The sequence below is a fragment of the Macadamia integrifolia genome, unplaced genomic scaffold (genome assembly GCF_013358625.1).
Source record: "Macadamia integrifolia cultivar HAES 741 unplaced genomic scaffold, SCU_Mint_v3 scaffold1600, whole genome shotgun sequence".
NCBI classification, from domain to species: domain Eukaryota; kingdom Viridiplantae; phylum Streptophyta; class Magnoliopsida; order Proteales; family Proteaceae; genus Macadamia; species Macadamia integrifolia.
The window spans coordinates 98,721-124,720 of NW_024868273.1; the positions used below are offsets into that span (position 1 = coordinate 98,721).

Genomic DNA, 26,000 nt, shown 5'->3' on the forward strand with positions numbered 1-26,000 from the left:
TAATATAGGTCATCGAAAGGATCATGGATGACACACCAAAGCACAAAACCCAAGATCTTTCAGAAAATGGATTCCTATTCGAAAAGTGCTAAATATAAACTTTGGGAAGATGTCACTAACGAAAAAGCTTCTACCACTGCCCAATACCCTCTTTTTTCCCTTCAAACACGTTTTTTTTTTTTTTTTTTTTTTTTTTGACATAGAACTACGTTTCTTTGGAATTGCCATTAAGATCAACTAATGCTCCCAAGCTGATGAGATGTATTCGATAAAGACAACTAATATGGAGCCCTCTATATGAGCATTAGACACTACACAGGGTGGATATGCACATGAAGCTGAATTTTTTCTCCCAAAGAAGCAAGTCACGATTCAACCCCCAATGATGTGACACTTAGCGGATAAAGTATCAAAGATACAATACCTCATTACGCCAAGGAAAATGATATTGCCAAGGTTTTTTGTATATTCCAGAAGAACGATTATGTTTCGATGGACATAGTTGTACTTAGGAGCCATTAAAACAAAAGTTTTGCCAAGAACATCTCTGACAATAACAGTTTCGGTAGCTAAAATTCAAAAGAACCATTTTTCATGAATTAAAAAACCAAACAGAAAAAATTTACACACTCAAGAGGGTAAATGGACAGTGACCATTCCGGTGGTTAAGAATCAGTCAATGTGAATTGATCCTCGCGAGTACCAATTGAAGCAATTTTTGGGCCACGCAAACGTTATTTTCAAAAACCCAAAACCAATGAGTACCAATCCCATTCTGGCATATAAACTGGTGAACAATTATGCATCAACGCATTATAATTTCTTTCTTTCAATGAAGATTTCGAAATTACCTCTCTGGGATGAGACGAGTACGGGTGACTTGCGTATCTGGCGGCTTCAAGGGCCTCTTCGAGGTCGAGCTGAGCGGAGACCTCTCTGCTAATGCGGTCACTCACGACAAGGCCAGCATTAGTGACATCCCTGACGACAATCTCCTCTTCCCTCGACATCTTCCACTCGGGATACCAGAAACCCTAGAGTATCCCAAGTTTGCGGCAACAAAAAACATAAACTAGATTATAGTGTTCTAGGGCACTATAACATAGATCAGACAGCAAACGTGGTTTCAGTGCAGCTAAAATTTACTTGGACGTCAGAGAAGAAATATGAGAAAGTACAGAGGAACAGAGGCTTTGGATTACCGGTAAGACTGGCCGCGTCAAGGATACACTGATAAAAGAGGGTTTTGTTTGGGTTTTAAGCATTCTTCCGTTGGCGGGTTTTAAGCACGTTTGAAAATAAAAACAAACGCAACCCGGCTGGAGTGCAAATTCGGGTCCAGCGAGTCCAGCCTCGAGCTCCACAATTTAAAAAATTGGATGAGATCGGTATCGATCAAAACCGAACCACTAGTAAAGGTATATGGGTAAAATGTTTGTTTTTGTTTTTGTTTTTGTTTTTTTTTTTTTTTTTTTTTTTTTTTTCAAGGTAATGGTAAATCCGTTGGAACCCAACCAATACCCAACCCGAGATTTTAAAACCTTGCTCCAATCCGTTCAAAATTAATCCCTTGGTTACCCAACTATTATTTTAGAAAGTTGAATCTGCAATCGAATCGGCCTCCATCAATCCTAATCATGGTTTGAAGAATTGGTATCAGATCAACTAAATTGACCAATTTGTTTTAGTGTCAATAGATGCCAATGATGATTCTTATTCGATCCTGTATGAATGCATTAGTGTGGACCAAGGGTAAAAGCATAAAAAAAAAAAAAAATAACACTATTAGTTGGTGTGTACTTGCATCTACACATAGAGGTGCGAAAGGACTATATTGCACCGCGCCGAAAATGCAAGAGTGCACCCTCCCATTGGCTACACCCATTGGCATATGTACTCACACCAATAGATAGCATTCTCTCGCATAAAAAATAATTTTTAAAGAAAAACAAGGGCAAAACCATCTATTCCCAAACAAAATACTAGTTGATCAGGATTGGAATTGACAATGACAGTTTCTATGCCTGGCCCCATAAACTTAAAAATATTACTCCAATCCCATCCAATTGGGAATAGATCAAAATCAGCTTAAACCATAATAATCGAAGACATCAAACCATGACACCAAACCCCATGCAAGACACTGATTCCAAAATCTAGCAACAATAGGGCCATTCACAATAACTGCCTAGCGCAATTGGTGAACTATGATGGGCAAAAAGCTCTTATCTACTTACTGATTAGTGTATTTAAAATTTGGCATATTCTTTTGTCTTATTCCCGAATGAGGAAATTAAGGATAAAAGAAAGTTTTTAAACTAGGTTGAAGGCTAGGCAAACCACTAGCTTTCTTGGACCTAGTGGCTCAACCAATGGAGGAGCGTTGGGATGGGAGGGGTAGTGTGTTGGGGTTTCAAACGGATAATAGAAATAAAAAATTCCACATCAGAAGTGAATAGCTTGATGTGGAGACTTATAAGTACTTGAAAACTCTCTCCTTAATGACTAACTTTTAAGGTTAAATTCTACCCAAGCCCCTAACAAAGTAACAGTTAGGAACGGGGAGGAGAGAGGAAGACACAATGTTGAGAACAACATTGGCATACCCAACCTCTACCTTTTAAAATAATTTAAAAATAACTTATGAGTATGTCATTATCAAAAGTTTTCATTGTCTTGTATATATTTTTTTCTAGTACATATCATTTGTCAAATGACAAGATTTCATCTTCATTTAAAAAAATTGTCTGTCAAACTAAAAGGACAAAAATATAAGAATACTAATTATTTGACACCTTAAGAAAATCCCTAAAAATTTAACGCATGATTGGATTATGTTTGGTCTCTCAATGGGGTTGAGTCCAAGGTTGACCCAACTCAGGCTTTTGAGAAATCACATCAAGGCTTGGGCCAAAGTGCCAAACTGGGGCAGACATGGGCTATTCCAGGCTTGTTGGGACAATTACTATCACTCCCCTACACTTAACACTTTTTAACTTAAACTCTCCTACCTTATAATTTTTTTCTGATACTCCCTTACATTTAGACTTTTACCTCTTCTTCTCCCCTGTTATTTTTAAATACCTAAATTGCCCTTTATTTTTATATACCCACTCTTTAGTTACTTATCTACTATTATTTCCTTTCTATAATTATAGTTATTGCAATTTTTCTTCAGTATTTCATTTCTGTAGTCTCAAGTAGCACCAACAGCGCCTGTTCTTATAGAGTAATTCTGGGCTTTGCTTGGGGTTGAAGAAGATTTCTTCTAGTCCTGGCCCCATAGCCTTTCTAGAAGCAGAGAGATTCCTGTTCTCCTTAGCTTGATCTATCTCTTACTGCTCTTGTCTACACTCTTCGCACTCTATAAACAAATTAACCCATAATACCAATCAATCTAACCACCCACATCAACAGACCAAAAGGGAAAAGGCAACTCAAAAAATAGAAAAGAAAAAATTGGTAATGGTCAAACGGGTTTCGTTCTAAGTTATAACATGTACATGAAGATGTCTCTGTTATCACCAGAGGTTTCCTGCATAGGTTAAAAGCTTCAAGGAAATGGGGCTGATGATACTCCTCGAATCTATTACTCTCATCATTATCAAAACAAAAAAAAAAAAAAGAATCTATTACTCTCATAGAATCTCTGAGACCACATTGTAGGAGAAGAAAGAACTCTATAACTACCCCTTTCTAATCGAAGCACTGATGCAAGACGATTTCATTAGCAGTGGCAGATGATGATTCCCTGAAAACCCAGCTTCCATATCTACAAGAGAAGCCAAACCATCGTCTTCGTCAATGGAAGTGGGTCTTCTTGTGGTGCCCTCCATGAGTTGCTTTGATTAAGAGACTTGCACTTTCTGATTCATCGAGAACTGAATTCCAAAAACCAAAAAAAAAGAGAGAGAAGAATAACTGATAAATGTAGAACATCAAGAGATTGGGAGGAAGAACCATGAAGTGGGCGGAGTTGCAGAGGAAGAAGAGGGAGTTGGACATATGGTGTTCCTTCGTCGAAGGAAAGTGAAAAAGGATGAAGGATAATGACCCTCGGTTGCAAGTGAAAAAGAAAGAGTAATTTAGGTATTTAAAAATAATAGTGGGGAAGAAGAGACAAAAGGCTGAATATATGGGAGTTTCAGTCAATATGTCTCATCATAACCAATATTGACTCGCCTATGTGATAAGGTTTTGTTGAGGGTGAATCGAATCAGAGCAATAGAAAGTACAGCAGCTCATACTTTTGAATTTTGATACATATGTTTGATGTCATGAAGGCATGTTCAAATAAAACTGTCAACTGTGCTTCCCAAAAAGAACAAAAGCAAAATAAAAATTAATAATTTTTCAAAATTACGGGACTCTAAATTGATAATAATAATAATAAAATCCTGCAAAACGAACCATTATACTAACCACAAAAATGTTCAAGATTCAAAGTGGGCATGGCCCCTGGCTGCCTCTTCTTGGCTCTACCACTAACTGCAAAGAATGGCTCAATTCGCAAAATGCTATCGTCTTAAAATTAATATGTATAATTGAAGCGTTCCATTCCTTTAACCATGACGCCTTCTTACATGTACAAATACAATGAATGGACAGAGACTGGTTGCTTGCAGTTTGTTGCTTATATCCTTTCCTCAGACCAGTTCATTGTTTCCCTTGACGATGTTGTACTTGCACAGAGGACACGTTGCATTAATCTTAAGCCATTTCACAATGCATGAAGCATGGAAGTGGTGGTTGCAAGGAAGGGCATGGAGCTCTACCCCATCCTCATATGGGGTGAGGCAAACACAGCATTCCTGCAAAGTTAAGACAGTTTCTGTTAAATAAACCAAAAGACCATCTAGTAGAAAAATAAAGAGCATGAAGGGAATCTAGAGTGCCCTTACTCCTACATAGTCTTAAGGTACTTTCCTAGTCATGTAATGAATGGCAAAGAAAAAGCCAGCAACAAAGGTATGACTGCCATTATGGCCCATGGGAGCAACTCAGGCCGGGCAGGTTGAGCATTTGATGACATTTGAATAGGATTCAGCCCAAGGCCCTGCCCAATATGGTGAAGTTCAGCTCAAGTTGCACACTATGTGCCTCCCATATATCAGCCGTGTCCACCAGTACTAATCCCAATAGAAAACTGTCAGTCTGCTCTGCATCACCTAACATAGAATGGTTTGGACAATGATTTTGAGGGAAAATTTTCTCAATTTGACCTGGATAGGTGTTTCAAGATTCTATCTTCACCCAGCACATAATTAATCCTACCATTGTTAGGGAGTCGGCTAACCAATCAGGGTTGAATCTTATGGGATAAAAAGTACCAATTACATGGCAGTATCAGCTTGTCCCACAAACACCAGATGCAAGCTGAGGGACAGAGGGTTCCCTCTTCTGAAGACCTGATCAAGTTCAGCTCAGATGAATGCTCTCTGGGACACCCTTTGCAATTGGAGCCTTTCGGTTGCTTTCCCGGGAAGACAAGGGAAAGCAGTCCCAAAATTTTTGGAATACACGTTGGTTTGCCTTCTCAGGGAAATGGAAAGCCATCCCAGATATCTTGGAAAGGTGTTTCCCACAACATAGCTGGGAAAAGTCAAGTCTTTCCTAGTTCAACCAAACAACAATGTGAGGGAAATCACTTCCTCACTTTTACGCTCCCTCATCCTCCTAAGAAAGCAACCACACACAGGTATGCGGGTAATGAACTGGGAGAACAATTCAGAAATTCTCAGCACCTGATCATGGGATTCCATGAAAGCAGAAATCAGAGGTACACCCTTCAAACTTAAGCTGGTACAGTCACTGTGGTTACATTGCTTACTAGCCGAGTAAAGATTCAGTAACCGAATAATTGTGAAAGGGTGGGCTGATGACCCAGAGGGGTAGTCCATGAAAAGACATCTCCACTCATCAGGGAAGCCAGTGCTCTTGCATTTGCTTTGAACATCTGGCTTCACTGATGCCTAGAGAGCCACAGGTCTGTCACAGACAGTAAGTTAGTGGCCTTGAGGCCATTCATGTCAGTTGGGGGTTTTCTGATCCTTCGACATGTACTTTGAATTGGGAGGGATCTCTTGACACACTTAGAAGACTTTCCTGCTTTTTTCCCCTTTTATTTATATCAATTCAGTTGGTTGATACTGATTAATGAAAGAAATGATAGACAAGTAAATACCGCATGCTCGGGTAAAAGAAGACGTTCATCAGCCAAGCATCCACTATTTGTTTCTATGGGAACCATGGACCCTGCTCCAGCATTAGGCTTTTCATCACTTCTAATTCGGAACTTGTATTTCGGAAGGATGGTGAGATCTGCCTCTGATGCACCTTCCTGTTCATTCATGTGAGAAACGATAGGTAATGTTAGACAGAAAGGACTATAAATCTGTTGAAAACAACATGTCTACAATATGGATGGTCATTCTTTCGGACATACCTGGCCTGCCACAGCATAAAGAATTCCAATAATGCAAGGTAAGCAGCAGCAGAGTGCGACTCCAATCAAACATGCCAAAGCAACACAAAAGATGGCAAAAAACACATCGAATGCTAGAAATATTACAGCCAACCTGCACAAGTTCATTATTAGATTTACATATACAAGGAGAATGTTCACAACTTATTGTGGCATGTATCATGTTCAAAGATGAATAAAACTAGTTTATCACTAATTAGTCTTGGTAGATTTTCATGTCTATCATAAAGTGAGAAAACCAAACAAGAACAGATCCATCAGGGAAAAATTAATTAATTAAACAAAATCAAGAAAATATTTTTCTCTAGCAATTAGGTAATGATTATGGATATTAGAAACAACACAATTATCACCAAAGAACGACATAATATTTTCAGAAATTCAGATGCAATTTATTTCACCAAGAATCAGTGCAGTTCTCAATGAAACTCCTGTTATGTTTGAGGTATTCACTGGAATAGATCAATTCAAACCCTATATCACAGTGAAATTATTCAACAGTCTTGCGGCACATTGCATGGGATCCACCTTCTTATCCTTTTATCAAGATCAACACAGATGGGTCTTCTTTGGGTGCTCCTGGTTTTTCAGGTTCTGGTGGAGTTTTTAGAGATCACAATGGCAATTACATTTGTGGGTTTGCAGATTTTGTGGGAATTACTTATGCCTTTATTTCTGAAGCACTTGCTATTAGAACGGCACTTCAAATTACTCTCTCTAAGAATTTTTCTCATATCCTGATTGAGAGTGATTGTTTATTGGTGATCAACATCCTCAACAGCAACAACAACTCCATCCCTTGGAGAATTTCCTACATAATTTCAGATTGTCTCAATCTCAGCCAAAGATTTAGAGTTGTTCTGTTTCGGCATGTGTTTCGTCAAGCTAATTCTGTAGCTGACCGTTTTGCTTCCTTTGGTTCTTCACATAGACATTTTGTTGTTTGGAATCACTCTCCACCCCCTTTCACTTCCTTAGCATAGTTGTCATGGCGTCGCCTAGGCATCGCCAAGGCGGCGATTTGGCGTCCTGGCGGAAAAAGAAGTTCATGGCAGTGCTACAATTTACGTGACTCACAAATGGCGGTCGCCATTGGCTGATAGGCGTCGCCATGGCACCGCCATGGACGCCAGGTCACGCCTGATTCACTAGGCGGTCGATTTTTTGTAAAATCCAGGGTGATTTTGATAGTGCTATGTTGATTTTTGATGATTTGATGTTGCTTAATGTTGGTTTTATATATTATAGGGTATATATTGTAGGCTTGTAGCATGTTAAATAACTTTAGAGAATAGGGGAAATAAAAAAATAGCATACTAAATAACTTTAGAAAATAGGAAAAATAAAAAATGACACATGGGCGATTTGACCACCATGGTAATGCCATAATGGGCGATTTATTGCCAAATCGATTAGCCACCCCTCCACCGCCTTGGATCGATTTGACGCCATGACAACTATGTTCCTTAACTTTGTTATATGACTCTTGTAATATTTCCCACCCCCGTGGAGTGGGACATCAATAAATTTCTCTTAGTACCAAAAAAAAAAAAAGTCATAGTGAAATTGATCAGTTAAGACATTCCTCGCTACAATGTGACAGATAATAGGATCCTTTCTCCCCCTCCTTCAATTTGTTCAACACTAGAATAACAAAAGCTACTTTAAAAGTGTTAACAAGAAGGTGCTGAAATTTAATAGCATGAAGAATATTCATCGGTTCATCTTGAAGTAACCTACAATATTGAGATGGGTGGCTGGCAAAACTAGGAGGGATAAAGTAAGAAATGACCGTATTTGAGCTGATTTGGGAGTTGCCTCAATTCAGGATAAGCTTCGAGAAAGTCGTTTGAGGTGGTATGATCATGTTCAACGAAGGCCTTGGGATGCTCTAGTAAGGAGGACTGATCAGATTCAAACGAAATGAGCAAAAAGAGCTAGGGGCAGGCCTGAAATGACCATAGGAGTAGTGAGGAAACTAGGAAAGACATGCGTAGTTTAGGTCTTGACTCTAGTATGACCTCAAAAAGAGTTGTTTGGAGGGCAAGGATCTATGTAGCAGACCCTATTTAGGTAGTAAGTTTCTAGGGTGTTGTTGTGTTCCTTTCTTTTTTACTTTTATTTATATATTTATTTTCCTCTCACGGATCCATGTAGCCAGCCCCATTTAGTTGGGAAAAGGCTGAGTTGTTGTTGTTGTTGTGTCGATGATGAGTATATAACACAACTTGAGTAGTAAAGTCTTGTGCTATGAATGCATAAGCAGGTAAAGAGTACATGTGTTTGAGCTATAATATAAGTGTTGAGCTACCAAGGAAGGAATAACCCCTAAAGAGGCTTGAGCAAGGCCTAATTGAAAATGAATCGAATTATTGATTGTCATAAAGGCCCCAAATTTTTTCAAGTGCAGAAATTTAAGATATCTAGCCATTTTAATTGAGATAATTCATCGCCCGCAGGACTATACCCATCATTAGCCCCAAAAAATAATAATAATAATAATAATTTATCATTCAGAAAACCATGCTATTAGGTATGATGGATTTTGTTGAAGTGCAGAAATCTAAGACAATCAAATTATTTAATTAATATTAAATTTTCATCAACAATATCAGGCTTTAACCATTTGCAAAAAATAATCCAAGCAGTTTAGGACCCTAAAAAATTAGAGAATAGCCTAAAACCAGAATAATTTTAAACCAAAAACTGAAATTGACTAACAGAATGCTTCTGTTCGGTCACATAAATCAAATTGTTCAAGCCATACCAGTAAAGACGTGGAGCATCCTGCAGAAGAGAATTACCACCAGAGACCACCCAATAAAAACCAACTATCCACCAAAGAAAGGAAGCCATTGTATTAACAGATTCACATCGTTTGGCAATCCTGAGCCAATTACCACAATTAAGTCAGTGAAAGGATGTACAAATGTATCCATCAAAATAAATAAAATGATTAAACACAAACCATATGAGAATCATTAAATTATTATACAGCAAAAGATACTGCAGCAGAGGGTCGAACTGTTGTAAGAAGCTTGAAAATCATTTCTAGGTCTACTTGACTAAAACAACTTGCCTTTCTTCAATGAGATTATACATTAAGATTAATGTGCACATATTAATGAAATGATTATTGAGTTAACAATGATGGAACGTTATATTAACATGCCTCTTTCCATAATAAATTCCAAGCTCGGTCATTTTGGAAGGAAGGAATATTTGTATCCTAGTGGTTTATGACAAATCCTAAATTGACTTCGGCTGGCAATGAGCCAAGACGCAATCTTTGAACAATTCACAAACCAGTCACTTCAATCTAATTACCTGATGAACATGAAAGAAAATGCATTAACAAACTGGATAAGGACAGCATTACAGTCATCCAGTGCCTATCATCCTCAACATGTCCAGGGACCAAATTAAGAACATTACCAAGTTATGCACAAGGAAATACAGAATTTGGTACTTATAATAAGCATAACTTATACAATAGTTCCATTAACCAAATCACTTAAAATATTACACCAAAGGTTCTCGAACTCGCATCCAAGATCTTTTTTGCAGCTTTAAACGACAGAACAACCAAAGATACATATTCTCTCAGTTTTCAGAATTAAATCAATTTGAGGGAGATACAGAAAATTTGGCAAAAACTATATTAACTAATGGGATGGACCACACATGTTGTGTTGAATAGAAATCATTCTTTAACATATGACAATTTGGTATTAATAGAGTGAAAACAGAGAAGTATTTAAAGTGGAAAAATGTTTTGCATAACAGAATAAGAAGAAAAAATCATACTGCATACAGCAGTCCCTAAGACTGACGGTCGCGAATGATGTGCCAGTCAGATTTGAAATTCTGTAGCCAAATAACGAAAAACTCTCTAAGCACCCAGATGATTAAAACATATATCAGAACAGACTCAAGGCCGGGTTCACTGCATATCCTTCAAAGGTTAACTTTACTCCATATCCATAAAGATTCTATGACTTATTCTTTCTGAATTCCTGATTCTACTGCATTAGGCAGCACAGAGGACATCTGACACCATAGGACACTTGTGGAGCCATCACAAAGTTAAGAGGGAAGTGAGCTCTGGAGATATACTAGTACTCGGCAGGCATTTCTGACCTCCCTTCTCTAAGTACCGGAAAGAACGACGGACGATGGTAGAGATTACCAGCAGATGGCAGCTCTAAGCACAAATAGAGTGCATAAAGGAAGGGGCCAAGAGAGCCAAGAGAGAGAGGTTGATGCGAGCTCCCCTTTGACTTGTCTCAGTATGTCTTCCATTGAGGTCCCCCACCCCCCTTTGATGATTTCTAAGTAAAATTGATGAATAAAGACTCGTTTAATTTGTTATTTGAGCGTTCAATAAACCTTAGCTTAGTATCTAGTATCTTAGGATGCAGTCAATTTTAACAATGGACTTCACGTGTTAAGTGACCCGAAGGAGGAATTGAATATTTAGTTCGTCCTAAATTTAGGCATATAACTAAAAAAATTGTCTGTTTCATTTCTTATTTATATTAATATAAATAAGAAATGAATATTCTATATTTTATTCTAAATTAAATATATTCCACTCTTTCCAAAGATCTGGATCATCCAACAATTGGCAAATAGAGAAAGTTACAAAAATATGTCTCTTAAGGGCTGAAAGCTCTGATTAGCCAAGACTCAAGGAAACAAAAGTGATTCTGAGGTGCAAGCCAGCTCATTGCTAATCTTTATGTACAAGCATTCAAAGTTGATGGGAGAAGGGAATCACCTACCCCACTTCAGTCTTGGAAAGGAAATATACGTAGGGTTCAATCCTTTGGTTTTATAGATGCATAACAATTAAAAATCAATAAATGTAAGCATGGAGAAACAAACTATGTGCTATTGATAGGGCAAGAACTAACCCAAATTTGGAATAAAATACTCTATATAGGTTTAACTGGAATGATTCTCCAGCACACTGACCAGAGGGAAAGATTTTGCTGGTAAACACAATTCAGGGTCCTCATGATGACAGGTTTGAGCCCTCGGAAGAAGATATTGAGTTTCAACCAAGACTATGTCACTGACATTAATGAGGATCCATATCCAACAAGGTGCAACTACAAGCTTTTACCAATATGGTAGTGAGACTCACCTTCGTAACATTAGAGGACCACAAAGGAGATGGGTTTAAGATTTAGTAGCAACCAAATCAAAGTAAAATGGTTTTATAATGCTCATTTAAAATTGGTTGAGAAGGATGGAATCTATGATGCATCTAAAGTGTAGACAGATGTGAACCTTAAGTGTCGCACCACACCCCCCCCCCCCCCACCGAAAAAAAAAAATGGAAATGAGGCTTTTAACTAGCATTTCAAAGCAGTTGTCCAATACTAAGAAAGGCAGGTTATAAAGAATAGCTCAACAGTATTTGCAGTAAGATAAACAGTAAAATAACCAGAGTATGTGGACTGGATCTATTGCTGTTCCACACCACAGGGAACGAAGATGTGAAGTAGAACCTAGCCATCCACTCAGAGAGTATGAATCCACCTGTTTACATTATAAATCCGAAGGGCTGTCACAATAATGATCTTCTCTTCAAATAGCATGACCTCCTCATTATACAGCTATGCCTCCATTCAAAACCCTCAATCTTCCACTATTTTCTCTTGTTTTTCTTCTCTTCAGTTCTCTGTTTTTTATTCAATTTCCTTCTCTTTTCAATTTCTGTTTCTGATTACAGCAGTTTAGTGGAAGGTTCAGCAGGCCCTTAGCTTTTTCTTGAACCAGTCAGAAATCTCTTCTTAATTTCTGTCCCAGTACTCTGTTCTCTGGGTTTAAATACTCCAAAAGAAGCTTATCATTTCTGCAATAAGTTTGATGTACGAAAATCCAGAAGTCTCAAAACACTTGCTCATCAATTCTTTCACCAGTAATGAATAAAACTATATCTTTGGCATTATGGAATCTCCTAGATTCTTAAAAAAGTTCGGCAAAATGTTTTGGTGCTCGCCACTGGCAAGACTTCTGATTGTCGGGGAGGAGAAGTTATTGAAAATCATCATTTCATTTTAGTCAGTCCTTGTTGGATGATAATTAACTTTATTCTCTAACATAACAAATCTCCTCCAGAGCTAAAACACAAAAACAAGCTTCGGAAGTCTGCTGAAAAAAGAACTCCCAATTGAAACAGAATTCAACAGCTAACAACTAATTTAAGAGGACAAAGGATATATTCTTTATATTGTTCAACCAACCTTGATCGACTCCCACTCGTACGCCCGCCATCTACATCTTCATCGTCGCTATCATTCAATTCTGAATCAGAAGTCCTCACTCCCTCTTCGCCACCTCGAGTCCTTCGCATATTCCTTCTCCTGTACTCCAACCACACCAAAACCACATGAACCACACACTGTAGCGCATACCCACAGATCCAAACCCTAATTGGAGTGTTAGGCTTCTCATTTGTGGTCAAAGCAAGCATCACAATAGCCCCAACAGTGAACGCAAGGTTCCAAGCAATGTCAAGAGCAACAACAGGCTTCGAGAAACCCCAATCAGCACGTCGTTCCTCGAGCTGCAGCGCCGCCGTCTCACGCACCAGCATTGACGGCCCTCGCCGACCGGCTGCTCGACCCAGCAAGAGCGCAAGAGTGGTCGGGCGAGACGTCAAATCCGTATTGGTGGCCTGCCTTGGACGTAATAAAGGCACGGATGCCTCGTTGACGGTTACGGTCGATGACGTTTCCGCCATGGTTAGTACGGACAGTTCCAGACAAGAAACTGAATCCAACAAGCACGAGAAGGAGCTGAAGAATAAGAAGGCACTACCATTTCAAAGGGTTCAAGAAGTCTTTTGGGGGCCTTTTTTAGTTGCTCACCTTACTCTCGGTTTAGCTGCTGCGTTGAAAGGTAGATGGCAAACAGAGATTAGAAAGGAAGTCCAGTTTTTATTTGGTTTACTTGTTACTCGTCGGCTGTGTTTTCCCGGCTCAATTAAATTTTGAAGTGTTTGAAGACTGCAAACTTAGGATGCTTCTCCTATTAACAAAGAACTTCAACCGTCAGATGTGCTTTGGACGGGTATGTTGTCGTGGACTTTTGTTTGTCTGTGTATTGGAAGGCTTTATCCGAGGAAAATGCCTCAACTTCGGGCTGTGGGCAGGTTCCGTCATTTGCGAACCCAGAAGAAGTTGGTGTTCGACCAATTCGATCTACCTGGTTTAGCGCGTCTTTTTCACTAGTTTAACAAAAAATATATATATATATGGCAAAAGAACGATCTATTGTCCTGATTTCGTTCATTAACCTCGTGGAGGTGCTTCGGTCACATGACTGGGAGTATTTTTTCTTTTTCTTTTCAGCTGTGTTGGATAGTTCAAAAGAAAAAAAGTAAATAAAAGAAATAAAAAAATAAAAAAGAACAAAAGAAAAGAATAGAAAAAAATATGTAACAGTGGAAAAATAAAAAAAAGTGTGTATGTTTAGTTACCATTAGAAGAAAAGAAAAAAAAAATGTTTTGTATTTTCTTATGTTCTCTTGAATTTTTGACAATTTTTTTTTTTTCGTTACAAAAGAAAATTTCATCATTCCCAAAGTGAATTTTAAAATTAAAAAAAGAATTTTCTTTTGATTCAAGACATTCCAAGTGCAAAAAGAATTTTTTAAACCAAGAAAAAAATACATTTTTCTTTTCGTTTATTTTCTTCTCTTCGCTACCAAAGACAGGCTAAGAAAATAAATGGAATGAAAAAAGAATCTATAAAATAAATAAAATGATAAGAAAATAAATTTATATATATATATATATATGTGTGTGTGTGTGTGTGTTTAACTACCATCAAAAGAAAAAAAAATAAAAAATAAAAAATAAATAAAACTTTTTGTATTTTCTTGTGTTTTCTAGTGTTAATGGCAAGAATCTTTTTTGACAGCAAAAGAAAACTTCTCCACTCTCAAAATGAATTTTGAAATTTAAAAAAAAAAAATCTCTTGGTTCAAGACATGGCAAGCAGAATGAGAATTTCTTCAAACCAAGAAAAAAGTACATTTTCTTCTTAAGGGAAATAGTTGGGTATATCACTGGGACTGCCCCGTGATCCCATTATGAGTCTACCTCTCTCTCTCTCTCTCTCTCTCTCTCTCTCTCTCTCTTCCTTCTTAGTGAAATGACCTCCCTACCTATGATTGTTTTCATCCCCGCTCTCATAGGTCTATTGCCAGATAATTTACTTGGAGTCTACAATTGGCAAACCTTTGTTCTTTTTTAAAATCATTAATATTTTTGAAGGAAAAAAAAAATGTAAAAAACAATGTGACCATTATGTCAAGACACATGAGAGGTAAAATGACCCCCTTATGAACTAAATTTCACCATTATTGATGCTTCTATATAATCCCCTAATGGTTTTTATATTGGCGTAGAAGTTACACTGCTTTTATGGAACCTATGCCTTTTTTTGAACAAGCTAATTTAGCTAGAAACAAAAGCAATGAAGGCTGCTATTAAGAAATAAAAGGAACTAGCTAATTACCTAGTTTTATGGAACCTAAAGCTTTACCCTAATGGTCCCCACACTAGTGTTGAAACCGAAACATCTGGCTTTTTAAAATTAACTGGTTAAGATAAAGTATTAAAGCCTATTATTTTTTAAAGAAAACAAAATAGTATAAAAGAATAATTAAAGTGTATATGTGGCTAATGATGACATACACAATAGATTAGAGTGAGATGAAATAATATTATCCTAAAACTAAACCTAAACATATGTTTGATATTTTTAAATCATGAAATAAAAATAACTAATTATGAAAATGTTGAATAATTTATAAGTATGCAACTATATACATGAAATAAGTCAAATAACAAATATGAATATTCAAAATAAAAGTGGTCACTAAACAACTCAATGCTAGCATCTTAGAAGTCACAATACCCAATGGTTAGCCAATATAATATCTGTTCTTAAAAAATATGGACGAGTAAGAATGTATGTGGGCTTTAAGGACTAAACCAAAGTAAATCCAAAAGATGATTTCCCTCTACTACACATTGACTCCTTAGTGTATGATATCGTTGAACACTCTTTCTTGTCTTTCATTGATAGATTCTCAGGGTATAACCAAATAAAAATAACTCATAAAGATAAAGAAAAATGTCCTTAATCACCCAATGGAGAACATATTACTACACTATCATGCCTTTCGGCCTAAAAAAAATGCAGGGCAATCTATTAGATAACAACCACCACCATCCTCTCTGATCTTCTGTATAAGGAGGTAAAAGTTTACAAAAAGATATATTTAACAAATAAGGAGGGGAGGTAAAGTTTACACTTATCACCTTTACCAACACTGCAGTAAAACATTTTTAGTACACTGCTAATATAATAAATGCATGAGTGAGGTTTATATTGCAAGTAAATTAGGTTAGAGTTGAAATAACCAAAATGAGAAGGTTTTTTTTTTTTTTTTAGTTATAAATTTTTTCAATTCAAGTATCACCATCCTCTATGCCTGGGCGTAGGGGCTACACAATCAGAAGCATTTTTTTATCCGGATAAAATAACTCAAATAGTTTTCGGGTCGGGTGTATCTAACGTGGGAAGTTCCCATTACCTTGAAAAGATTAAAGGAGAATTTACTATCACTCTCCTACACTTGGCCTATATTTACTAAAACTCCTTTACTTTTTTTCTGATACTCCTCTACTTTTAGAATTTTAAATCTCTTTTTCCCCTCATTTTTTTAAATACCTAGATTACTCATCCTTTTCACTTGTAACCTATTAAACTTTTTTCAAATTTTTTTGTTCAAAACATGTTTTTACAAGTCTAAGAAAACAGCCAACTGATTTTGTCCTTTTATTATTATTTGGTTTAAATGCTACTTTGTTTGCTAAAACTCAAACTCCTCCATAGCTCCCATACAGTTTTTTTTTTTTCTATTTTTTTTTTTTTAATGCATTAGTATCGGGTCATACTATTATATAAAAGCACGAAGTGGCAAATCTTTCACTTGACGATTTTACCCTTTTTTTTCTTTCTCCTCATTCTTTTTAATTTTTCCATAATTTTTGGTACCCTTGTAATTTTTTTAATGATTAAAACTCTCTAAAAATTTATTTCTCACTCTCTCATATCCCCTTCTTTCTCTCCACTTTCCTTTTCTTCTATACTTAAAAGTTAAAACTCTCCTACCAATAGGAAATAGATTCTATCCTATTATTCCTATCTCCCCCTCATCTCTCAATTTACTCTCCTACCAATATGAAACTCTTTAGATTCTATCTTATCCCCCCCCCCTTCTCTCTTTCTTAATAGATTCACTCTCTCTTATACGTCTCTCTCCCTTACCCATAGGAAACATATTCCCTCTTTCCTTTCTTTCTATCTCTCTTATATCTCTCCAATAGGAAACCTCCATCTATATAGATTCCCGATCTCCAATGCATCTCTCCTTTTATTGCTAATAGGAAACAGAGAAACCTACTATACATGACAATCTCGAAGAAACAATTACTCTAAAGAGATCCTATTATATTCTGTATCGTTCTAACCAATACTGATACGGGTATCGGGCCACTTAATCTTTCCTATGTGAAAAGGGATTTAAATTTATGGGAACTTGCCACTCTCTAATGGAGGAATGGGACCCACATAAAGTATTGATTTCCATTCTCAATCAATTTGAAAATGTTTAACAAGTTACAAGTGAAAAGAAGGGGTAATCTGGGTATTTAAAAAGAGTAGGGGAGAAAGAGATGTTAAAGTGTAAAAGCATGAAAGTATTAGAAAAAAAGTAAAAGATAGGGGAGTTCTAATAAATATAGGCCGAGGGTAAGGGAGTGATAATAAATTTCCCAAAATTAAAAAGAAAAAGAAAATGTTTGTTCAGATGTTCCTTCGCGGGAGATAAACCCCTATATATAGCAATGCTTGTAGCTCACGATGCCGCGCATTTGCAGTGCTTGCAAGCCTCGTGGCTGTTGAGCTTAGTTCTATCGTCTCTTGATTGCCGCCAAGAAAAACGGAAGAAGAAGGTGACAAAAGGTCGAGCATCGTGATGGCCTGATCGAGAACAGAGCTAAGAAGGTACTTTCTTCGATTCCTTCGTTTCGTCTGTTTCATTTTTTAATGTAAAAGATGATTGATATAGCAACTTCTCTTTGGTTATGATGTTGTTCCATGATGGAGGTCTCTGTCACTTTTAGTTTTTGAATAATATGTTGTTCAATCTGCAAGAATCGATGTCGCTTAATTGATTATTTGAAGTGATGAATCGTCTGTCGTCGCAGTTTTAATAATCGATGTTACTCAAACTAGATTGATATTAGAGTTCCCTGTTTCATCCATCAGATCTTAGTTTCAGACCAGCGATTAGCACAAGTTGGTAGATCAATTGTTGAAATTATCAATGCGACGACATAAGTTAGCTACTAGATTAAGCATTTAAGCTTCTCGTTGATTCCCTGGATCTTTAGCTTCCTATGCAATTTGACTTGTTTGATCACAGTTCTCGATGAACTAAAGGAAGATACATCTATTTAAATTGAGAAGATGAAGTCGTGTTGAATTTACTATTTCAGATAGAGAGCATTTTATATATCTATGTTTGGGAGTAAATGTTTTCTAGAATAAGTTATTAATTCTTACAGCTCTCAAGTCACAATGCTTTTGGCAAAAGGGAGATTATATTTCTAGGGATCTTATGCGGGGGAGCTTAATAAAGTTCATGCATGCATCTTTGATGTTTCATCGAGACTCCAACTTTGATTTGCCCTAAATTCTCTGTTCATAATCAAGTAGTGTCAACTCAAGTCAAAAACCTTTTTCTCGATCTGAAGTAGCATGAATAGAATGTCTAATTCACTTAGTGATGAATGACTAACATTGGCAATGAAAATGCTTGATGGATAAACTAGATTACTGGTTCTGCCTATTGTTTATAGCTAGTATTACTACAGAATATGAATAATATCAGAAACTGATTTATGATCTCAAGTTTGTGGTGCGGAATGTCGACCAATTGACCTACAAGTATGGTGCTAAAAGACTTCCTGAAATGCAGAATAAAATTATTTTTCCCCACTCTCTGTTGTGTGTATTTATGCATACAAATTACAAATCATGGTTTACCTACTGGAGTTGGAAAAATTTCTAGTCATTGGGTGCCACTATGATCAATGTGAAAGAGGAATTGCAGAAGAATATCACCCACAGAGGAAAGAATTTATTTCTGAGGGTTGATCCAGACTTCATCATGGGGCTTTTGGGAAATGAGATGTCTGCAGAGTTAGCTTTTTTAATCAATAGATAATTATATTTTTCCCATTCTTTTATGCTTTCTCATAGTTTTGGATGTCCTCGTCCATGTTAGCTGCAGTTACTATCAAATGGTAATGTGCTATCACATTACTTGAACTCTGTTCTAAGTTCTTTGATGAATGAAGCTCTTTGTAAATTAAAGGCATCTAGTGCTTGATGTGGGTTCTTTCCATTCTCTTTCCCATGTATGGTTGTGTATTGAATACTCAAGGAAAAAAAATTTTCCCCTTTTTTTGATTACCAGTTGGGGCTCGGTCATAAACTGTCGATTCAAGTTGCTCAAGAATCTTGGGAAGATTGAACTTTACTACTCGTTGCAATCTGATTTATATAACACGTTCTCTGTGGAATTGTACAAAATAGTCCACTTAATCTGAAACAGTCTGTCAACTATGGTTCTTTGGGAAATTAAATTTACAGGAACAGATAAAAGGTTTCAGCCACTAATTCATGTTACCCCTAGACTCTCTCCCCTTCCATTTCATCACAAAGTCCTTCACTAATAAAATGGTCAGTGTCTCTGAGATTTGAGCTCTGCTGCACAAATACTTCTTATGCTTTTTCAGCTGTGTCTTAGCTCATATCTTCTGTTAATCATCAGTAAATGCAAAGTGGTAATATTTGTGTTGAGCATGTTCAAAATGACACTTTGAATTGTTATTCCAGGACCAGACTTCCCCATGTCGGTCTTTTGCAGTCTTTTAAAGATGTTAAGACCATCAATGCCCATCTTGACTGCCCGGTCGGTATCAAATATGAATTTCTTAACTCTCTTCATTGACTCTTTTTTGGGAAGTCTCTTCATTAACTATTGACGACAACTTAGTGTGTAGTTCTTATGAAATTTTTTCACTTTATGCTTCATGTAGAAGGATTCATTCGAGATCCATAATGCATTCTAAAAAATCATATTAAACACACAGTCGTAATTTCAAAAAGTTCATTGTACGATTTCAAATGCTTTTAAAGTATAGTTGTATAGTTAATTCTTTCTAACCATGATTTAAAGTTGAGATCCTACGAGATGAGATGTTTGAGACCCACAAAATGTTGAGATTGAGAAGATGAGATGAAAAAACATACATTTAATAAATAATGGGTCCAATTTGGCTAGATGTTCAAGAACATTAATAAAAGACTAAGACTGTTTAGTATGATTTTTTGGAAAGCATTATTGACCTAGAATGCATTCCAAACATGAGGTGGACGGACCTCAGCACAAATAAAAGTTTGTTTTCAATCTCTTTCTCTCTCCCACCCAACCAAACAAGATAAAGTGGAATGCTATAATAATTTTCTCCAACCTTAATTACTATTTTACTTTATATTTTGGATAGAAAGTAGAAACCATTTTGTTTATCTTAGCATATGGGACTCCCACGTCTCACTATCACATCCAATGCTTGCCCTGTAAATAGTCGGCGACTCGGGACTTGGGGAAATAATTGAGAAATTCATTGAAAGTAAATATATATATTTTTCTGGTAAATCATGGAAGGTGAGTTTAACTGCATATCCATTGACTTGGAGTGTGCGATTTACTAAACCCCTACAAGGTAAAAGTCTTACTTAATCCTCAGTAATTGTTTTATTTTTTAATTTTTTGGTAGATAATAATGGTTTTATTCTGGCTATAAAGATACAGGTAAGGCCTGTACCCTATCCATTTATACTTTAACGTGGAACTGTTGGATGAACTCTTAATTAAGGATATTCTTTCCCTGAGATCTGATTGATACCTACTCTATCCTATGCCATGGAGGAGGGAGGGTGAGAATCAGGAGACTTCGATGAACCCAAGACTTTTTGGTAAGATGGACTTATATCGCACCACACATAATATCAATTGCACTTGGCAGCTGTTGTTCTTATGCCGTTCTTTATACCTTTTATACAATATACCCAAAAATGTTGAAAGTGAAAAATCGAAGAAATATATAATTCAAACAACATGTGTTTGGATTACTAGTGATATGCTTTATCTGGTCTTCTCTCGCTTGTATTAGATTCTGATAGGGATATGGATTTGGATCCTCTCCAAGAATTTTCCCTTCTACTTTTTCACAAATGTGCAACTCAACAACTGACAGGATACAACCCCAGGGGTGCATGTGAGAAATTAGAGGGAGAGTCGTTGGAGATGATCCCAATCGTCTCATAGGATCAAAGTCTTGAAACCAGGAATAGGGGCTGGAATTGGCCTAAGAACCCTAGAATAGGCCACACATCAGATTAGTCCCCGTTGATTCTGATCTGAATCAGAAAATTCATTGGGCTGATTCTTGATTCCCGATTCTTGAAATCATGTATGGGATTCTTGTAAGGAAAAAAGCTATGTAAGATGTTCCCTAGTGCCTACTTGATATGTACCTTTTCACATAGGGATGTTAATCGATTCATTTTTTCAGTTTTGGTTGGGTTGAATCGGTTGTATTTATGTCTTATTAGAATGAACGGAACCATTAAGGGGAAGTTGGGTTTTGGTTTTCTATCGAATTTCTTAACGAGTTCTTATTGGTTTGCTCTCAATTTAATCTAGTTCGGTTGTGCTTTTCCATGTATATAAAAGGGAAAGAGAAGCCTAAAAGACAATGTGGCCCCTATGCCCAGACACAATGAGGGTGAAATGACCACAAGGCAGAACAAGTGCTAGTATAGGGCCATTCTGCCTTTTAAGGGATCCTCTCCCTAAGGCTTTTGCACCAACATGGGGCCATGGAAGGATCAGCATCTACAAGATTTTTGCTTTTCATGAGGGATAGGGTCCTGTATCGAGGCCTAAGAGCCACGGTGCCTTTTAGCTAGGCTTCTTTTCCCCCATAAAATAATAATAATAATAATAAAAACTATTTTTGTATTAGCTCTAATATATATTTTTCTTTTTTATTTTGTCACTTTTTTATGGGATTCGGTCAGTCCGATCAACAAAATCGAACTGTTAAGACTATGGTTCGTTTCTGTTTTGATCGGTCCAACCAGTTCGGTTGGAATTTGACACCCCTACTAATTCAGGATGAAAATCCTCTGTTTTTCTCATCCCTATTTTTCCTTGTTTTGCTACCTGCAGAACACGACATGTGGACAATTTTAACATCAACGGTCAAGGTTGGGTGAGGATTATTACATCCAGTGCGTTGGTCTTAAAGTTGTCCACGTGTCGTGTTCTGAAGGTAGCAAAACAAGGAAAAATAGGGATGAGAAAAACAAAGGATTTTTTTCCACTAATTCAAGGTCCACATTCCACCACACCACCACAGATCCACGACTACCATACCTAAGACTCACATGTACAAGTCTCCTATGTGGCCCGTGTCTATTGGACAAAGCCAAAGAAGAACAAAGTGAAATGCCTAAGAACTTTTATTCATTCCCACCTAAATGTTGAACATCTAGTGGACTTCGTGGGCATCTTCATTAAATACTTATACTCAGTTTAAACTATACAACACGGTTCCAGATTCTATACTTGCCAAGCAATCTCCACGAGAAAGATACCCATCTTTGCCAAAGAATACAACTGGAATGTGAAAAGATTACCACCTACTTCACCGTCTCTCTCTAAAACCTGAATTGATATCTGATCAGATTTCCTTTGCCCTTCAATCACCTTCCCTTCTCTATGGAGAGAAGAAAGCATAAAGCAAGCACAGATGAATTGGACGTCATGAAAGCCGCAGCATGGGAGTGGTACCAGCATGGATCAGGCTCTGAAGGGAAAACAGTTCGCGAATTCGATCTCACAAGGCCAAGGAGATCCCCAGGACCATCTCGGTACAAGCTAGAAGTGATGAGGATGGCTGATGATAACACAGAGGAGGGATCATCGCAGTCAAGAAGCATAATTTCTCTACTTGATCCATATGAAGTTGGAAGGATCTCCAAGCATCTAGAATATCTCATAGAGTCTACTAGGGATAACTATTATGATGAGTCTCATTCCAGTACTGGTTATCAAGATCGTAAGAAAGAAGGGTCGTTGCCAGAGAGCAAGAAGAAGAAGAAGAAGGAGAAGAATAGTAAGAGATTTAATGGGTTCTTCTCATGTGGTTCACGGGGAGATGTGGTGGAAGGAAGAATGCTGGTGGGGCGTAGGATGCCATAGTATGGCTCCGTCGTTGGGTTGGCCCAGTGGCTCCCACGAGTCCCCAAAGATGCCGAGTGATTTGCATTATTGCTGCGTTCGGGTTTGGTTTGAGGCCAAGTTTTGTGTGCAAAGTGGATAACGAATATAATAATTAGACTGGCTTTGGGTGTACTTCTTCTGTTAATTGCTATGTATAGTTCTAACCTTTTTTTTTTTCAGGAAGATAATGTATAGTTTTATTACATTGTTGAATACATTGAAATTGAAGATCTCATGAGCTTTATTATAGTTCATTTTATTACGTTGTTAACTGCAACTTGAGCTATTATTTGGTGTCACATTGTCTTTGTTGGAAAAGTGCCTTCACCTTGCCAATGAGTCCCATGCAAAAATTCAACAGATGTTCAGATCATGACCGTCCATTGTTAATCATTACTTTGATGGATAATTATTGAAGTTTAAGTAATAATTAGTGTGCTTTTATTTTTTTCCTCTCTTTTCATTTTCGTGGCAAACGTATTAAATTTTTCTTCTTTCATTTACGAGGCAGATGATACTAAGGTTGTGTTTGGTCTGAATTCTCACTGAATGCATTCAAGGTCTAGAATGCATTTTGGAATGATAAGCTTGCATTACTATGCATTCTTGGAATGCATTTGAGGTCGATGGTGCATTATAAGATGATAAATTTCATAGTTTTTATTGTCTCAAAAATGCATTATCGACTTAGAATGCATACCAAACACAAATTAAATCATAAACCTAAAGAGAGTCTTATCATTATTGTCATCTACTATATTATCATATATCATGAAATGCATGCTTGGGACCTCCGGCCCCCTTGCACTGAGCGCAAAGTATTTTAATTATAGAATGATTGTTATCATTCTCTTTCACTCAGTGTGACCAAAGGCATCATCACTGGTGATAGTATCCTAGTGACTACTAGGCTCTACTATAATATAGTGGTGATTTCCTCACCAGTTATCTGTAGTAGGCGGGCATAGGATGAGCAACTCTACCAGTATTTTGTCAAGAATCATTGTTAAGCATCCATTCCCGAGGCTAGAGCCTTTGATTAGTAGGGGAGTAGGTGCGCATGTCCGGATTCGAGGTTTCAGCAAGCAAGCCACTTCGGAAAGGCCATTCCATGAGGCCTTGGAGAATGAGAATTTGGGCATACAATAGGTGTTGTTTAAACTCTAGAACTGTTATCATGGAATCCACCATAGAGTTGACTGTTGGGTGAATTCCATCTGTGTGGTTCAGACCAGTACGAAAATAATTCTTGTACGAGGACTTGATCCACTCTCAGACCAAACTTGCACCCCTAAATTGATTGGTTCGTTAATAGTCATTTAAGTGTATACATAATCTATTATTAGCTCAGTTGGAATTTACCTTTCCAGTTCAGCTCAAGAGGTATGCATGGATTTTTTTTTTTTTTTAGTAAAAGAGATATGCATGGTTTAAATTCATGATATTGGGCAATGGGCATGGTATCAGTAATTTTTCAAAAAAAAAATTGATATCAGTAATTGCCTATACAAATCTAATACCAATCCCGAATTCCTGATCCACCTGTATCAATTGGGATAAGATGGTCATACCTCTGTTTTTTTTTTTTTTTTTTTTGATAAGGATGGTTATACTGTTGGTGTATGATGTCTTGTATTCCATCACAGTTTAACCCAAGAAGTACTGGTGCAGAGCCTCGACAGGTAGGACGACAGGTTAGAGGGCCATGGGGGTTGCAAGGGGGCAGGAGGCGCTCCTGCATAGCAGGGGATGTACGCCCCCCACTCGAATTTTTTATTTGAGAGTAATTATGTACTTTCCAGATTAGGGTTTTTCACTATATATTTGTAGCAATGATTTCTTTCTCTATAATGCAAGAAATACTGAGAGGTGTGAGGGACGAGTGCTGTAACTCTATTCTCCATTGATAGTGAAGCAGAATCTCATCTCACCGGGGACGTAGGCAACCTTGCCAAACCTCGTAAATCTATGTGCATTATTTGTTCTATTTTTCCATTATCTTCTGTATCATTTTAGGGTTGCGTTTCTATAAATTGGTATCAGAGCTCTGGGTTTTCGTTTTCTAGGATTTACTATCACAATGGCAGGGAATGGATCGAATGTCAAGTATGATATCGAGAGGTTCAATGAGAAGAATAATTTCATCCTCTAGCGTCAAAGGATGGAGGATCTTCTCATACAACAGGGATTGGCGAAAATGTTATTGGGGAAGTCAAAGAAACCTACAAAAATTACTGACAAAGAGTGAAAAGAGATGGAGGAAAAGGCGGTAAGTGTTATTCGATTGAATCTTTCTGATGATGCCTTATAATATGTTGTGGGTATCGAATCTGCATCGTAGTTATGAGCAAAACTTAAAAGTATCTACGTGACGAAGTCCTTAATGAACAAGTTGTTCGTGAAGAAGCAATTTTATTCTCTACAGATGAAGGTACGAATCTATTAGAGAATCTTAACATGTTCAATCAGATCGTAAGTAAACTTGCAAACCCAAAGGTTAAGATCGAGGATGAAGACATGGCGTTATTGTTGTTGTCGTTGCTCTCAGAATCATATGATCACCTGGTAACGACTCTCTTGTATGGAAAGGAGACCTTTGAGATGGATGAAGTCACGGCTGTCCTCATGTCCAATGATACAAGGAAGAAGGCCATACAAAATCTCAAGGAGAAGGTCTTTTTAGAGGTGACAAGGAGCAGAAAAGAGGGAGATCAAATCAGAAGAGATCTGGGAAGAGTCTATCAAAATCAAAAGGGGCAAAGACAAAAGTCTCTTGTTACTATTATAAGAAGGAATGTCATCTGAAGAGAGAGTGCTTGAAGAGAAAGGCGGACGTGAAGAAGAAAGGTGTAGATAAGGCATCTGAAGAAGCCAGCGTGGCTGGCAGTTCAGATGGAGATGATGGAGATGTACTCTCTATATCATCAAGTAAGAATCAATATTTTGATTCTTGGATTTTAGATTCTGAATGTTCATATCATATGTATCCACATAAGGATTGGTTTAATACATATCAACTATATAATGGTGGGTCTGTCCTAATGGAGAATGATGTTGTATGCAAGA

At 37.2% G+C, this 26,000-nt stretch overlaps 3 protein-coding genes across 3 annotated transcripts in view; 1 reads left to right on the top strand and 2 right to left on the bottom strand.

The window, feature by feature from the left end:
* Positions 1-1,232, bottom strand: part of LOC122064290 (nuclear pore complex protein NUP155-like) — a 10,979-nt gene extending 9,747 nt beyond the window's left edge. Inside the window, exon 1 of the mRNA XM_042627997.1 lies at positions 852-1,232. Within this exon, the coding sequence (XP_042483931.1) occupies positions 852-1,010 (159 nt within the window). The 5' untranslated portion in view covers positions 1,011-1,232. The remainder of the gene's footprint in view (positions 1-851) is intronic.
* A 3,142-nt stretch (positions 1,233-4,374) lies between these two features.
* Positions 4,375-13,496, bottom strand: LOC122064293 (E3 ubiquitin protein ligase RIE1-like). Its single transcript, XM_042628001.1, has 5 exons — positions 12,739-13,496; positions 9,252-9,371; positions 6,446-6,578; positions 6,185-6,340; positions 4,375-4,811 (listed from the first exon to the last, which is right to left on the bottom strand). Exons 1-5 carry the CDS (start codon positions 13,236-13,238, stop codon positions 4,647-4,649), a joined length of 1,074 nt encoding a protein of 357 aa, XP_042483935.1. The 5' UTR covers positions 13,239-13,496; the 3' UTR covers positions 4,375-4,646.
* Positions 13,497-22,277: 8,781 nt separating this feature from the next.
* LOC122064283 lies at positions 22,278-23,100 on the top strand. Its single transcript, XM_042627991.1, has one exon. It carries the CDS (start codon positions 22,431-22,433, stop codon positions 22,911-22,913), a length of 483 nt encoding a protein of 160 aa, XP_042483925.1. The 5' UTR covers positions 22,278-22,430; the 3' UTR covers positions 22,914-23,100.
* Positions 23,101-26,000: the final 2,900 nt, after the last annotated feature.

Excerpts from the sequence above, each read along its gene's own strand:
- LOC122064293 (XM_042628001.1), bottom strand. The coding sequence starts at position 13,238 with ATGGCGGAAACGTCATCGACCGTAACCGTCAACGAGGCATCCGTGCCT. Across the intron at positions 6,579-9,251 it reads GATGCTCCACGTCTTTACTG|GTTGGCTGTAATATTTCTAG; the intron begins GTATGGCTTGAA and ends GAACTTGTGCAG. Across the intron at positions 4,812-6,184 it reads TTCTTTTACCCGAGCATGCG|GAATGCTGTGTTTGCCTCAC; the intron begins GTATTTACTTGT and ends TTAACTTTGCAG.
- LOC122064283 (XM_042627991.1), top strand. The coding sequence starts at position 22,431 with ATGGAGAGAAGAAAGCATAAAGCAAGCACAGATGAATTGGACGTCATG.